The sequence below is a fragment of the Sinocyclocheilus rhinocerous genome, unplaced genomic scaffold (genome assembly GCF_001515625.1).
Source record: "Sinocyclocheilus rhinocerous isolate Xijiao unplaced genomic scaffold, SAMN03320098_v1.1 scaffold1764, whole genome shotgun sequence".
Classification (NCBI taxonomy): Eukaryota; Metazoa; Chordata; class Actinopteri; order Cypriniformes; family Cyprinidae; genus Sinocyclocheilus; species Sinocyclocheilus rhinocerous.
The window spans coordinates 523,342-537,926 of NW_015642520.1; the positions used below are offsets into that span (position 1 = coordinate 523,342).

The window sequence follows — 14,585 nt, forward strand, 5'->3', positions numbered from 1 at the left end:
ATAATGAAATTGTGGTGTGCGTCATGGCAGGCGTGGCGTACTGGTGTGTTCACTGCGCAGACTCATTGGCATGATTGAGAGCAAACGTGAGAGGTCACGGGCCTACGGCAGGGTGTGGCCAAGTAAAAAATAAAAAATCTCCAAAAAATCGTTAGTTTTATTTAAATATAGCTAAAATAGCTCCTTGTCGCAAAAAATAAAAAAAAGGCGCAGCTACAATGAGAAAGTAGCTAAATTTGGCGACAAAATCCCCAAATAGGCAACACTGGCACCTTCACACTAGTTTACGATACGTCAAATACAGGTGCTACGTGCTACATACTGCGCATCCATTGAGTACATGACATGATCCATTGAGCGCATCCAAATAGTACAGAGTGCAAAACTCTGTGAATCTTGACGGAGAGCAAAACTCAAGCGCTCAGTCAGCGTGTTTATCGAGTGAAAATCTGTGCTGAACGCCTCTCACACACATACTGGCGTGTAAAATCTAAGAATTTATTAGCCAATGGCTAATGTTAGAAATTATTTAGTCGCCCAGAGTAAGATTTAGTCGCATATGCGAGTGATTTACTCGCAATGTAGAGGGCTGACAGCACAAGTACACATTGTGCTGATCAGATCTGAGTGCTGGTTTGTGGAGCAACTCGGCATATCAGTCCACAGCTGAGTTCCAGACTCCTGAATTACAATGACTTAACTGAAATACTCTCAGTGTGCATTTAATGCATGGTTAACCTGGATTGCTGGTAATGAGTGAATAAGATGCAGGTTTTTTCACTGAAACACAGCGTGCAAAAAGATGAGCAATTTAATTAGTTTGCCCCATTTGTATTTTTAATGCGCATGCACACAAACATAAAACAGCCCTTTTTAAACCAGTACACAAAATACTGTACATCTCTAGACAGTAGACACACACAGATATATTGATGTACCAAAAAAAAAAAAGATTCATTTGACCACAGTAAAATAAGCCACCAATAAGCAGGATCACCAATAAGCAGGCAGACAGATGGAACACTCTGACTTTTCACAAACTGGAATACATCAGATGAAAAGAGTTTGATTAATTTAAACGGTGTGTGCGATCAATTTCTCTCTCTGCACAGCACTGATAACTGGGACGAGTGTTATTATCTCTGCCTCCCAGGAACTGGACTGAGCCGACCAATGAAGTCTTTTGTGTTGCGAAGAAAAAGATCATCCCAGCATGTCTCCATATGCTATCTTTGAAATGATGCATCCTGAAGAGGGGACGCACGCACAACACAATGACATAAACAAGAGGGGTGGTATGGGATAGCTAGACCTCCGAGAGGCCAACTTCCTGTCAACGGATTACAAGCAAAACTGCCCTCATAACATGACTCAGTAGGATTAGGAGATTATCAGATGTCACCTGACACACACATTCACACTGGCTCATCTCTCTTTCTGTCCCTCCATTATTCTTCTATATACGGGTAATTCTTCACTTAGGGAACTAGGATTCTCTAGAATGAAACTTTGGGGGTAAATTTCTTTATGCTAAAGAAGACAAAAATAATTACGGTTATAAAGTATAGATTATAATAGTGTTTAACTTTTTATTGTGTAACTTTAATGGCCTTTTCCTCATTTGTAAGAGGTCCAATTAAAGTTTTTAAAGGTTAAAGTAGACAGAAAGCCACTGTTCTGAGTCTTGCCAGACTTAATTATTTTATTACAGAATTAATACTGCATTATTCAGCAAAATTGCATGAAACTGATCAAAAGAGACAGCAAAGGTGTTTACATTGTTACAAAAAAAATCTATTTTAAATAAATGCTGTTCTTTTGAACTTTCTATTCATCAAAGAATCGTGAACAAATGTATCATGGTTTACACAAAAATATTAAACGGAACAACTGTTTGAGAATAAAAAATAATGATTCTTGAGCACCAAATCAGCATAATAGAATGATTTCTGAAGGATCATGTGACACTGAAGACTGGAGTAATGGCCGCTGAAAATTCAGATTTACCATCACAGGAATAAATTGCAATTATTAAAATATATTAAAAGTGAAAACTGATTTGCTGTATTTTCAGTAGCCTTTCAAAAACATTTCAAAAATCTTATCAACCCCAAACATAAAGGGAGTTGACTATTAGCTAACTAGTTGTGTTAGCAAGTCCAAGGTTTATCCAACGTTTTTCAAAAAAAGTGATTAATATCAGTTATCCCATATCATATTACCAGCATACACAATATCAAAAATCCTTGCAATCTCACAAAAAAATATCCATATTTCTACATAGATAAAAGTATACTTTTTCCACATTTCAAGTAAGCGCCTGAATTGAAGGATCACCCACAAGCTGCACTGAGTGAGCGTTCTTGACATTGCCAGACGACTTGTTTATGAAACTAACTAAAAGTTTAAATCCAACCAAAAAAGGTGTAATATTAAATATGAATTAGAATCTAAACATTCTGCCCTTCTCTCTCTCTGTTACTCTGTCTTTTTTCTTTTCCTCCTGCCTTTCTTCTTCTATAATGAGGATGGATCGCTTCTTGTGCTTGTTTCAACATCATGAATCTAAAGCTGAGCTCATTACTGAACCCGGGACATTTAATAACCGCCTTTTCAGAGAGCTAATAAGCATTAATGCTCCTTCATTCACTCCAGGCCAGAGTGTGAACTGACATTCAGCAAATCACTTGTGGCGGCCAGAGGAATCGCCCTCACTTTCAGCCCAACTTGGGGAACTTTGCCGTAAAAAGTGCCACATCCAGCTGTGCCTGGATTTGTTCGGAAAGAAACGGGACCTGCGGGCCACCATAGATTAGTGTGGGAAGTTTTAATCCTGTGAAAACGTCACAGGAGAAAGATCAGCAGCTTAAAAGTTCCACTGCAGAAGGCGAAAGGCCAACTTGAAAGAAAGATGATAGCTTAGACTTTGTGTGCTTAAGTGTGCGTGTGTCATAAGTCTAGTAAAGGTGTGTAAAATTGATCTAATCCAGGGGGATCGAGCTCCACCGGCAGCATGATTTTCCTGCTCCACTAATCTTTAAAGAGAACCATGCCAATGTTTCCACCCGCACCAGCTCATTTATACAGCACCCCCTTTCTGCCTCCCTCTCAGTGCTATTTTCTCCCCCTTGTTTCTCTTTCCTCATTTGTGACTTGTAGAATGGCAGCCACTCCATCACGGCTGTTGCTTAGTGATGACTTTTTGTAAGTTCAGCTCTCTCATACATATAGCCAAACACACTAACTCACTGCTCCTGACTGAGCCTTACTGCGCCGCTCTGGATATAAAGGGGTCATATCTCACGCTTTTGTGGCATTTTATTATTTTTTTCCTCTGAAGTCAACTTACATTGGTTGCTGAAGCTTTTTTTGCACCATAATTTAGTTTTCATGACTATTTTCCACCCGCTTCAATCCTCAGGCTGTTTTTTGTACTGTACCTTTAAGACTTCCAAAGAATTTCTGTTATGATTGGCTAACTTCTTAGCATGTGAAAAGAATATCATTATTAACATAAGACATCTGTCATCTCATGTACTGATTCATTTCAGGTTGGTATTAAAGAGATCAACCAAAAAGTTCACCCAGAATTAAAATTCTGTCATCATTTACACACCTTTATGCAGCTCCAAAACTGTACGTCTTTCTGTGGAAAACAAGAAAAGATTTTTTTTTGTCCATACAATGAAAGAAATTTCATTTTTGGGTGAACAATCTTTTTATTTTATTTGATTTTTTACTAAGATGGGAGTTTTATTTTACTCAGTAAGTTTACAAAGCATTTAATTCTGTAATGAAGATGCACCGCAGGCAGCGTGAAAAATTTAGCATTTATTACATTAGTCAATGATCAAATAAATGAGTAGCACTGTGAAAAATAATTGAGTACTATCATTCACATTCTATATTCACAAGAACAAAGAGTAAGCAAAAAAAAATAAAAAATAGGTAATTTGCTCTATAATTTTTTACATTGTGCAGGTGAAAAACCAACATGTTCGATTAAAATCACAAAATATGCATGCAATACATATTTACCTGACCTCCTCAAGAAAGAAAACTGGCCTCGTACAAACAGAGCTTTAGTGTATTTTTATGCAGTACATTAAACTCAGCAATTTCACCAGAGCAAGTAAAAGCCTGTTTTATGCACCCTTTAACCATTTCCTTTTTAATCCAGACACATTCATTCTGAGTGACTGGATGAAGGAGTGATTTTCCCCTCATGTTCAGACCCAGACTGAATCTGCAGACTTTTTCCACATTCTCTGCACCTATTTTTGGGCAAATATCTGCAGGATTCTGTAAAATTCTGTAATATGCAGCTGAGAGTATTGTACTTGTATTGGTAACTGAAATAATCAACAAATTAGACAAAATATTTCATATACAAACAAAAAAGGAACCGGCATATGCACGAATGATGGACGTCCCAATTCATGCGGAAATCTGCGTGGGCACTAGGCCTGGTCGTGTATAAACACAAAACATCTCAACAAGGGCCAGGTAGGAAAGAGAAACAGAGAGAGGAAGAGAAAGTGTAACGGGTCCTACTCTATTATGTCCAACCACTATGAAACTACTTCTGCAAATCAATTCGCTTCTAGCACAGGAAGCCGATGTAAAAAGGTGCAATGGTTCTGTGTGGCTACTGCTAGTATTCTTGTGTAATATTTCAGGTAAAAAAAAAAGAAACTCTTATGGGAAAAAAAGCATGCACACACAGACACACACGAGTATGTGTGTGTACTCTGGTTACAGTAAATAGTAATAGCAGTGTTTTGGCAGAAGTAATCCAAACCTGTTAGCTCAGCGGCTGCCAGGGAAGCTGAAACACAACAAACATTCCACCGACTTCTCCTCTTCTCATTTTCTCTTCCTTTCTCATTTCTCCAATCCCCTATTACCTTCTCACCTGCCTCTGTGAGAAAGAACTCACACCAGTGTGACCCATAACAAACATACACACACAAGCTCCAAAACACACTGACAGAGAAACATGAACCAGAACGATAATAAACATTCACCTTTTCACATACACAGAGAGAATTAATGGAAAAACAAGTGAGAAAAACATGATAATGAAAAAGTAGAGTAGTAAATATGAAACAAAGCAGACATGCCCACTTGTCATACAAGTATTTTCTTGAAAAAAATGCTATATTATTATTTTATATAAAAATATGAATATATTTTATAATATGTATATGATATAAAAATATAAGCATAAAATTATATAATATATTCCTTTAATTGAACTTTGTGTAACCCGTAAATAATACATATATACAGATATCTACATATATATATTACATGCAATATACATATATAACACATTATAACATAATACAAAATGTATGTATGTATTATGTTATATATAATACATATGTATATTATTTTACACATATATTTCATCATTAGAAAATATAATCTTAATTTAACTTCTGTACATTTTAACCTAAAGTATCATTCATATATATATATATATATATAGACAGAGAGAGAAAGAGAGAGAGCGAGAGAAATCATATAGTTATTGTTATAATTATCAGATATATACTTATATAAAATATAAAGCTATATATAAAGCTTTTAACCTATTATATTGATATTTTACATATATACATACACACATGTATCCATTATCAATATCAATAGTTAATTTAAAAGTTAATAAGTTAATTCATAAAATACTTACATTATATACTGATTCTGATCTCCAGATGTGGCATCTATTTCTTAAGAATAGGTGTTTGTTCAAATCCCTAATCCCCTAAATATTAGATTTAGAAAGAGCGATAGAAAAGCAAGCAAGGAAGAAAGAAATTTGAGCAGAAAGCTGAAAGGGGACTGGAGCGAGGGTGACAGTGACGGTATGTCCCGGTGTTCATTAGTGAGGCTTGACTCAGCTCTCGGGTGAGTGAGGGTTCAGGATATCTGACAGAAACACTCCCTTCCCACCTGCACAGGAAGCTCGTGCGCTAATTGAAACATCACTGTTAATAACCCTCTCATTACAGGCACACAGTCTCTGCCCAGAATGTAACATTTTTCATGCCACTGACAGAGTGAGAAAAAGAGACCGAGGCAGAGAGACAGACGCCAACAGATGAAAGGAGAGCGACTAAAAAAGCAAGAAACGAATTGAGGAGACCAATATGAAACCTTGGTTAATATTGGGGTTTATTATTAGCATTTAATGGAGTGCTATTATACACAGTAACATATTACAGGCTTTACACATCAAGTACAGTAATCAGCTGCACTCGTTACTTTTAAATATCATAATGGCTTTAAAATGAATGAATGACACTTCCAGGTGAATTGGGATTTTTTTATTTGCATCATTAGTTTATGGAAAATAATATAAAAATATTTTTCCTGCAACATTTAATTGAATAATATCACTCTTAATTGTCAATTATAAGACAGCTAATAGCCTTTATGAGCATTTAAAGAGTGATAATAAGTGTGTGCAAGCATGTCTATAAGTGTGTGAGTAAATGCATTGTGTTAAAAACGGCATGTTGCAAATCTTGGAGCCTTGCTCACAAAACAATGGGAAATCATGCACGAGTGTTTGTAAAGTATTATCGTTGATAACTGCAGAAAGTCAGTGATGTTAATTTGGCAATTTTGGCATTTGAGTCACAAGTTATTAAAGAAATAAAATAAAACTAAAATATTAATATAATATATTAATATAAATATACATTTCAATTGTAATATAATATATTAATAAAAAATTTAAAATAAATCAGCCAACATAAAATAAAAATCTCTATCTTGAATCTTGTGAATATACTGTATATGTTGTCTGTCTAGCATTTAAAATTATATGAAAATACATTGCATATGCACCACAATCTAATTAAATTTAAAATCGAACCAAATTTAAACAAAATACTTTTTACTCAAAATACTGTGTGTAAGCCTGTGTTTTACTGCATGCGGTGTTTGAGAGAGAGAGAGAGAGAGAGAGAGAGAGAGAGAGAGAGAGGGTGTGTGCACACGGTATATGCACCACAATTTAATTAAATTTAAAATCGAACCAAATTTAACCAAAATACTTCTTACTCATAATGGTGTGAGAATGACCCCTGCATAGGATCGGGTGCGTCCCTTACACCAGTGTGTGTGAGCCTGTTTCTGCATGTGGTGTTTGAGTGTGTGTGCTGCGTGAATGTTCTAGTTATGCTTTTTCCTGCAGCTGTTATTGGCTCTAATGAGAAAGAGCAGATTAACACTTCAAACCTGACCCTGTGTCTATCTTTTTCTCTTTCTCACCATCTATAGAATTCTCTCTCTCTCTCTCTCTCTCTCTCTCTCTTTCTTTGTATCTATTGCTCTCTTCCTTTTTCTTTACTAACTGCCAAAAAATTAGCACTTATCAAGCAACAAATGGCTTTGGCAGGTGAATACATTTACCTGCCATTTAGCCAGCAAGTCTATTAGGCTAGATGGAAGTCGAACTGCAAGCATGACCTTCACGGATGTTACATAAGTGATTTAAATAAAAACATCTAGAAAAAGAAAACATCTTTTTAATTTGCAATTTGTGCACCTCCTAAAAATATTTATTTTTCAGAAGTTTATCTATGGCAACCTTATTTAAGTTTTTTGTTCTCCAAAACACAATGTGGCGACATAAAATAGAAAAGCTCGAACTGATATGCAAGGAAAAAACAATTAGATATTTCCAAAATTAATATTAAATATAAAATATTTACAATTAGCCTATATACTGTATTTCTATAATATGTATTTATAAAAACAATAAAATTCATGCAAAATATAAATTCATGATTGTTTCAAAACCTAGCAAGATGTCTACCTAGACAGCACTCATTGGACATCATAGTCTGTGATGCCTAAAATGCTGTCTATGTAAGCAGCTCAAAAGGTTTTTAAACTCATATTTGGCGTTATATATTACTTCAGCTAATTTGTTCTCAACACATTTGTCTCTCCCTTATGTTTACCCTTTCTTTCTTCCTTCTTTCATCTCATTCTGAATCTGTCCAGTGAGACGGTCTGATGATTAAGTTGTCAGATACAGATACAGATGTCATTTGTCATACCGTTTTATAAATTACACCAGCATGGTTTTTGTATTTACACACACATAATCCCATAAAATGGCTGAGTTATCTGATCTAAAGCTGATCTTAAGGACATCTTACCAATAACTGCTTCAAAATCACAGACTACATCAACATACACACATAGACATACAGATACACCTGGATGACCATGTGCTAACTTGTAAAGAAAAGATATACAAGCATTAGCATGACTCTCCTAGCCACCCACTACCCTGGCATTTCAGGAACATAAATGTCAAAATGCCTTGTAGAGCTGATAACGCAGCAGTACTCCGAATCTGTGTGCCTGTGTGTGTGCTATATGTTTTGTCTGGCAAATATTTTTAAAGTGGGATCTGGTGGAAATGAATATAAACCAGGGTTGTGCAAAATTCAGAATTGAATAATTAGAATCCTTTCAGAATTGAGTTGAGCTTGAACTGAATAGCCACTTAGCTGAATTGGAATTGGAATGACGGGAAGAAGAATGAAGGAAATTAAGTGTTCTTCCAATCAGATCCACAAAAGTTAATTTGTTAAGTAAGATTAAATATGCAAACTAAATATATGTTCATAAAAGTGAAATTTCAAAACATCAATCTATCTGTCGGTAAGGCCTACAAATCCACAAAATATTTTTTTCAAAACTTTAAAACAAGCCTTTGTCGAGCCAATATTCAAAATGTGTCTTGACAAGTTTTACTTTTCTAAGAGTTAAGGTCCGTTCACACCAAGCACGATAACTATAAAGATAACGATAAAGATATAGTTCTAAAAATCGTTCTCAATATTAAAGAATAGCATAGTTCACACCACAACTATAACGATAACGATACAGAGGAACGATATCGTTGGAATCACTTTCAAAACGATTTTTCTCCAGCTGATGAACGATAAAACACTGACAGCCAATCAGAATCTATCCTGCTGTAACGAGCTCAAGAATTTAAAGCGGCAGACGAGTGTGCGCTTAGAATAAACAGACGATATCGTTCGCTGGTGTGGACGCTAATATCGTTATCTTTATAGTTATCTTTATAGTTATCGTTCTTGGTGTGAACGGGGCTTTAGCCTATATGAATTTCAAATCATTTTAATTTTACTTCCATTTTGTTACCATTTAAATTTTTAAATAACAATTCTACATTCAATTTGCTACCTCAATTCAAATTATATTAAAATCTGAGCAGGCTCTGACAGAATCTGTACAATTTTTCAGAATTTTCCATGCTCATTTCAGGGGAAAATCTGCGGTACTGCAGTACTACACGTATTGGGAGCCGAAAGAATAATCAATAAGCCAAATATTTAATGAACAAACAAGCATGGATCAGGGGATGCGTAGGACTTTGTGATTGACAGGTGTTCTAGCTCTGCTGAAATCTGTTTATCAGTTAATGCCAGCAGCTCCTGACTCTCAGAATAATCCAATGGAAGTAAAGAAACTACAGGCCTGCGAGGAGCTCAAAATTTAGTTCTGTGTTTTCTCTTACAAACTACGACACTGAAATTAGGGTGGAGTTTGCCTCTGGGTCTGGGATGTAGATCATCTATTTTCTCAATCCCTTTTTCTTTTTTTCTCCTCTCTCTTTTCCAGAGCAATCCATTCTGCCTCGCATCTGGGTTGTGTTCAAGGGCATCGCAGCACGATGGTGCTTCACAGCCTTGTCTCCCTCCATGAGATCTGGCCTGGACTTCTTAACATCCCATGACACCACTACACCACCAAAACACAACTAATAGACACAGAAGCCACCACAATAAAGGGCATATTGAACTGATATTTACCACAAGGGTTTGAATCTAGATGATCTACTGTGTGACAGTGAGACCACACAATCCTGTAAGGAAAATAAAAAGTTGTGTGTCTGCAAGCACATCTGTGATGTTAACAGTTTGGCACTAAAGATAGATTTTGGCAGTGCATTCTTCTTTCACTGGTGTCCAGAATGTTTCTAAGCATGGCCAAACACTGTTTTGGAGTGAATAACATTCTCAAGGCTGTATTTAGTAAACAGAGCGTCCAAACGGTTCCAAAAGGGCTCAGAAAGTGCAATGAATCATGGTCCTGCACAGTGAGGTAACCCTGCATTCCAACCTTGTTCCACACTCATATTCCAGAATGCTGAGATAATGTTCTAATTATATGTTCTGGAAATTTTTAAGATCCCAAGGAAATCAAGACACAGGGTTCTTGAATGCGAGTTGAGCTGCAAGCAGTCCCAATCCTGTCCTGTATAGTGCACACTCCCCATATCCCTTCATCATTTCATTACAGGAGTGTTATTAAAATCCACTTAAAGGCACGCACAGCTTTGCTCAATGGAAAGTATGCAACAGGCCAACAGGCCCCTGAAAGTCTGACCCTCAACATCTGCTTTGAATCTGGTTAAAATATACACGGCCTGTTACAATTGGTCAATGTGCTTGCCTAATGCCTTGTATACCAGGGCAGATGGACAGCTTTCTCTTTTACCATATGTCTTATGCAGGAGGGCTGATTATTCACTTTCAATAACCTTTGCTCAGGTGCAGGAGACATGTTTGAGATAGCTTAGAGGCTTCCCTCTCATGTCAAGCAACACCTTGTCAGTAAACAACAAAATATACTCAACACTATGATCTGTAGCCTAGAAAATTGGTGTTGTCATAATGTCAGTATGGCAAATATATGGGTCACATGGCATGGAACCTGTGCAAACCCTGTTGAAAAAAAATAGTTTAAACCAGCCTGGCTTACTGGTCTTGGCTGGTTTAAGTTAGTCTCCCAGCCTGGGCAAGATAGTGTTTAGCTGGTTTAGCTGGGTCAGCAGCTGGAAAGTGTCCAAAACCTCCCTAAACCAGCCTGACCAGGACTAAACAAGACCAGCTAGCCAGCTCAGTCTGCTCTAAGACGCTTTTTTTTTTTGACAGGGAATATGAGATCAGCAACACACATTCATGCATCATCTACAGAAACAAAACAAAAAAAGTGTCAAAAGCTGTAGTCAAAAGCAAAAAAAAAAAGACTCTTTAAACATTCATGAAGATTTCACGAAGCAGTAAAGCAATAAATAAACAGCAAAACATTTGCCAAACAGAATATCATAATCATTATCATTCACACTGACTCTCAGTAATCAGGCTTTGAGGCTGAAATATAAAGAGAGAGAACTGTGAAGTGAAATATAGATAAAAAGATGGAGAAAAAGAGAAGATGAGAAGTAGATGTGAGGAGTTTCTTTTTGATGACATCCTCCATCGGCTGCTCTTTGCACACAATGCCTCTGATATCACGGTGACATCACAATGATGTCACACAGCAAAATACTTAGCATCAAGCATGCCGCTCCATCAGGCACATACAAAACATATTACATGCATTACATTCCTGTTCTGACAGGGCACTATACTAACACAAATGAAATTCAGTTTCTTCTTAACAGTAATATTTTAGGAGTGACCCGTCAGGACAGGAACCCAAATCCAATAAAAACACATTTTAGTGTAAATATAAGACTATTACTTACAAGATCTCATCGTTTTGGAACTCCAGAACACCGTGGGTGTCTTCAAAGTCCTCTCCCCCTCCATGTGCAGTTCCCTCAATGGTTTTATATGGCAGTGACACCACCCCACGGGCCCCAGACGTACGCAGGACCTTCACTTCCATGACACCCACACTCTCACTAACGTGGGTGACTGGCTCTTCAAATGTGAAGATTCCAGCATGGTCATCGTCAAAGATGGTGACTGTTGCTGTGGAGGGCACACCGAGCGTAGCGATGGTTTCCATGTGATTGGCTTCAGTGGTCTCTGCCTCATCACCCTCATGAAGCACACGGACATTGCTGAGGTGGATGAGGAAGTTCTCGTCCTCTTCAAAGATGTCATCGTCAATAATTCCAACTCGGATCTCCTTTTGCGTCTCGCCTGGCTTGAAAACGATACTGCCTTCTGTGAATTCATAATCTGAGCCGGCATTTGCGGTTCCATCTTCTGTGCGGAATTCCACCGACACAGTCTGGTTGATATCGCCTCCACGTCGAATTACGTTCACCGCCACGGTTCCACAGTTTTCCAGGCACTGGTAAGAGCCAGGGTCAAAAAAGATCTTAGAAATCGGGTCATTCTCTCCAGTGTCACTGCGCACCTCATGCATGCTCACTGCTTTGCGAGCTTGGTCCGCCGCATGCTTCTTCAGAATGTTACCTGCTCCAGTCATTAAGCGGGTCGCTTGGCATCGGTAGAATGCACGGCTCTTCTGCTGCTGGCTGAGCACCTGGTAATTAGCGAGTTCAATCAACTGCTCCACCTCTTTATCGGGATGTTTCTGCTTCAGTTCCTTCAGAATCTTCGCCATTTCACGTCTAGCTTCATCCTCATCAAGGTCTTTGTCCTCCAGTTCCAAAGCTAGAGTTCCATCCAAGAAGTCCACTGCATGAGAGTTGAGCATCTTCCCGTCCATCTCGATATCCACCTTGGATGGCAGAGGACGGTCCCCCTCCGTTTCGATGATCATGCCACGGTGCTTGCCGGCTCGGTAGCGCTTGTAAACATACTTGTAAAACAGGAGGCGGCGGTCAGCGATCCAAGCAAAGACCACGCAAATAGGAAAGAAGAAAAGAGTGAGAAGACCCTCCCACACCTGGACGATGCCTGGTGAGATAACAGCCAAGATCAGGTAGAGCCACAAGTAGGCGAAGATGCTCCAAGTGGCGGTGACAAAGAAAACACGCAGGTGTTTCACTTTACGATGCTCTCCGTCGGGCACCACGTAGACACAGATTCCAATAATGACGAACATGTTGAAAGCTGCACTGCCGACAATGGTAGCGGGTCCAAGGTCACCAGCTTCAAAATTATGGCCGCACACTTCAATGACCGAGAGCAGAATCTCAGGAGCTGAAGACCCCAGAGCCATGAGGGTGAGGTTGGACACAGTTTCATTCCAGACGCGTACAGTTGTAGTGGTCGTTTCACCATTGGGTTTCTTAATGGTGATCTCCTTCTCCTGAGAGGTGATGACCTCAATGGATGCCATGAAGCGGTCAGCAATAATCGAAACTCCCAGAAACATGTATACCATTGCCACGAAGTAAACCGTGGCTCGGGCTACCTTGTCTCCAAACGAAGGGTTTGGGGGCTCCCACATCGGAAGGATGACTCCTGGGGCACATGTAACTGACCCACCACAGCTCAAAGACTTGTTGGAAGGAGAACTATGATCCTGGCTGTGGTCTGAAGCATGTTCCGCTGTCACATGGTGGACGTTGTAGAGCAGTATCACCATGATGACTAGACACTGAAAGCTCAGGAAGAGGCGTGGGGAGGTGTCACGATGCCTCATCGTTCCTTACTCGGCGACAAACTTCTGCTATAATAGAAAGAGAAAAGGGGGATGAAGAGAAAAATAGATCAAGCAACTATTGAAATGAAACCAGGACACTGATCACCAACAAGCACCGACACACGTGTTCTCAAAAACTGTTGCATTATTACGGCATGTCTGAAACTGATTCAAGGCTGACATTTTTGGAACATTTCATCAGCATTTGCTGAAAGGCACGTTCCCAAAATGTCAGGTAAAAAAAAACTCATTCTGGAGCATTTGTACATGATTATCTATTTGTCAAATTTGTTTATCAATTCAATCATCAGGTTCATTTCAACAGAATGCATAAACAAGTCCAGATGCTCCCTTAAGCCTAGTGCTCAAGGACATTACATTCTGCTAGTTGTTTCTCGCTATTAGTCCAGAGCAGTTGGTTCCAAAAAATAATGCAATGAAGTTCAGGTTGGGACGCTGCATGGTGCTTGATTGCAAGTAAGCAGACCTAACTTAAAACAATGCCTGCAAAATGCATCATCATACAAAGGGTGGCAATCGGCCCCTGAGGCAAGAAGAAGAAACGCATATCATGGTGCAAAACGCATGCATGGACACAAACCCACAGTGTCACACACACTCATATCTGCAGTCATCAATGGGCATAGTGCACAGCAAAAGCTTGCATACATTACTCCCACATTCATATGAAACTAAAACCACTAAGCTTTGAATATGCCTACATAATTATGTAATCATACGGATTTCGGTAGCTTTAACGATCGTTTAACCTCGGTCGGTTTAGCGATCTGAAATGCAAAAGAACCGAATACAGAGCGCTTTAATTCAGCACTGCTCAAATCTCGCTCACTCTCACTCTCATTCACATCTACCGCAACCTACTGCTCTCATTCAGCACCTCTACCCCATCCACTGATGAAACATCTGTTATCCCACAACGTACGCGATGCGACACGCATAATTTCTTATTTGGGTGCTCTTACTGTTCGGATAAACGTTGGCTGTACGGTTGCCTTAAGGGCTTTCTTCGTGATGTGCTCACAGAGCGCGGGGGTTCTTGCAACCAGATCGTGTTTAATACAACTTTCACGTGCACATCAGAATCCCGTAAAACGAAGTGACGGCGAACGGCCGGTTAAATCTTCATCCGCGGGCCACTGCGGACCGGACCG

At 38.8% G+C, this 14,585-nt stretch overlaps 1 protein-coding gene across 1 annotated transcript in view; it reads right to left on the reverse strand.

Moving 5' to 3' along the window:
* LOC107755980 (sodium/calcium exchanger 1-like) overlaps positions 1 to 14,585 on the reverse strand; it is a 125,799-nt gene that overhangs the window by 87,775 nt on the left and 23,439 nt on the right. The window contains exon 2 of the mRNA XM_016572944.1: positions 11,594 to 13,440. Within this exon, the coding sequence (XP_016428430.1) occupies positions 11,594 to 13,413 (1,820 nt within the window). The 5' untranslated portion in view covers positions 13,414 to 13,440. The remainder of the gene's footprint in view (positions 1 to 11,593; positions 13,441 to 14,585) is intronic.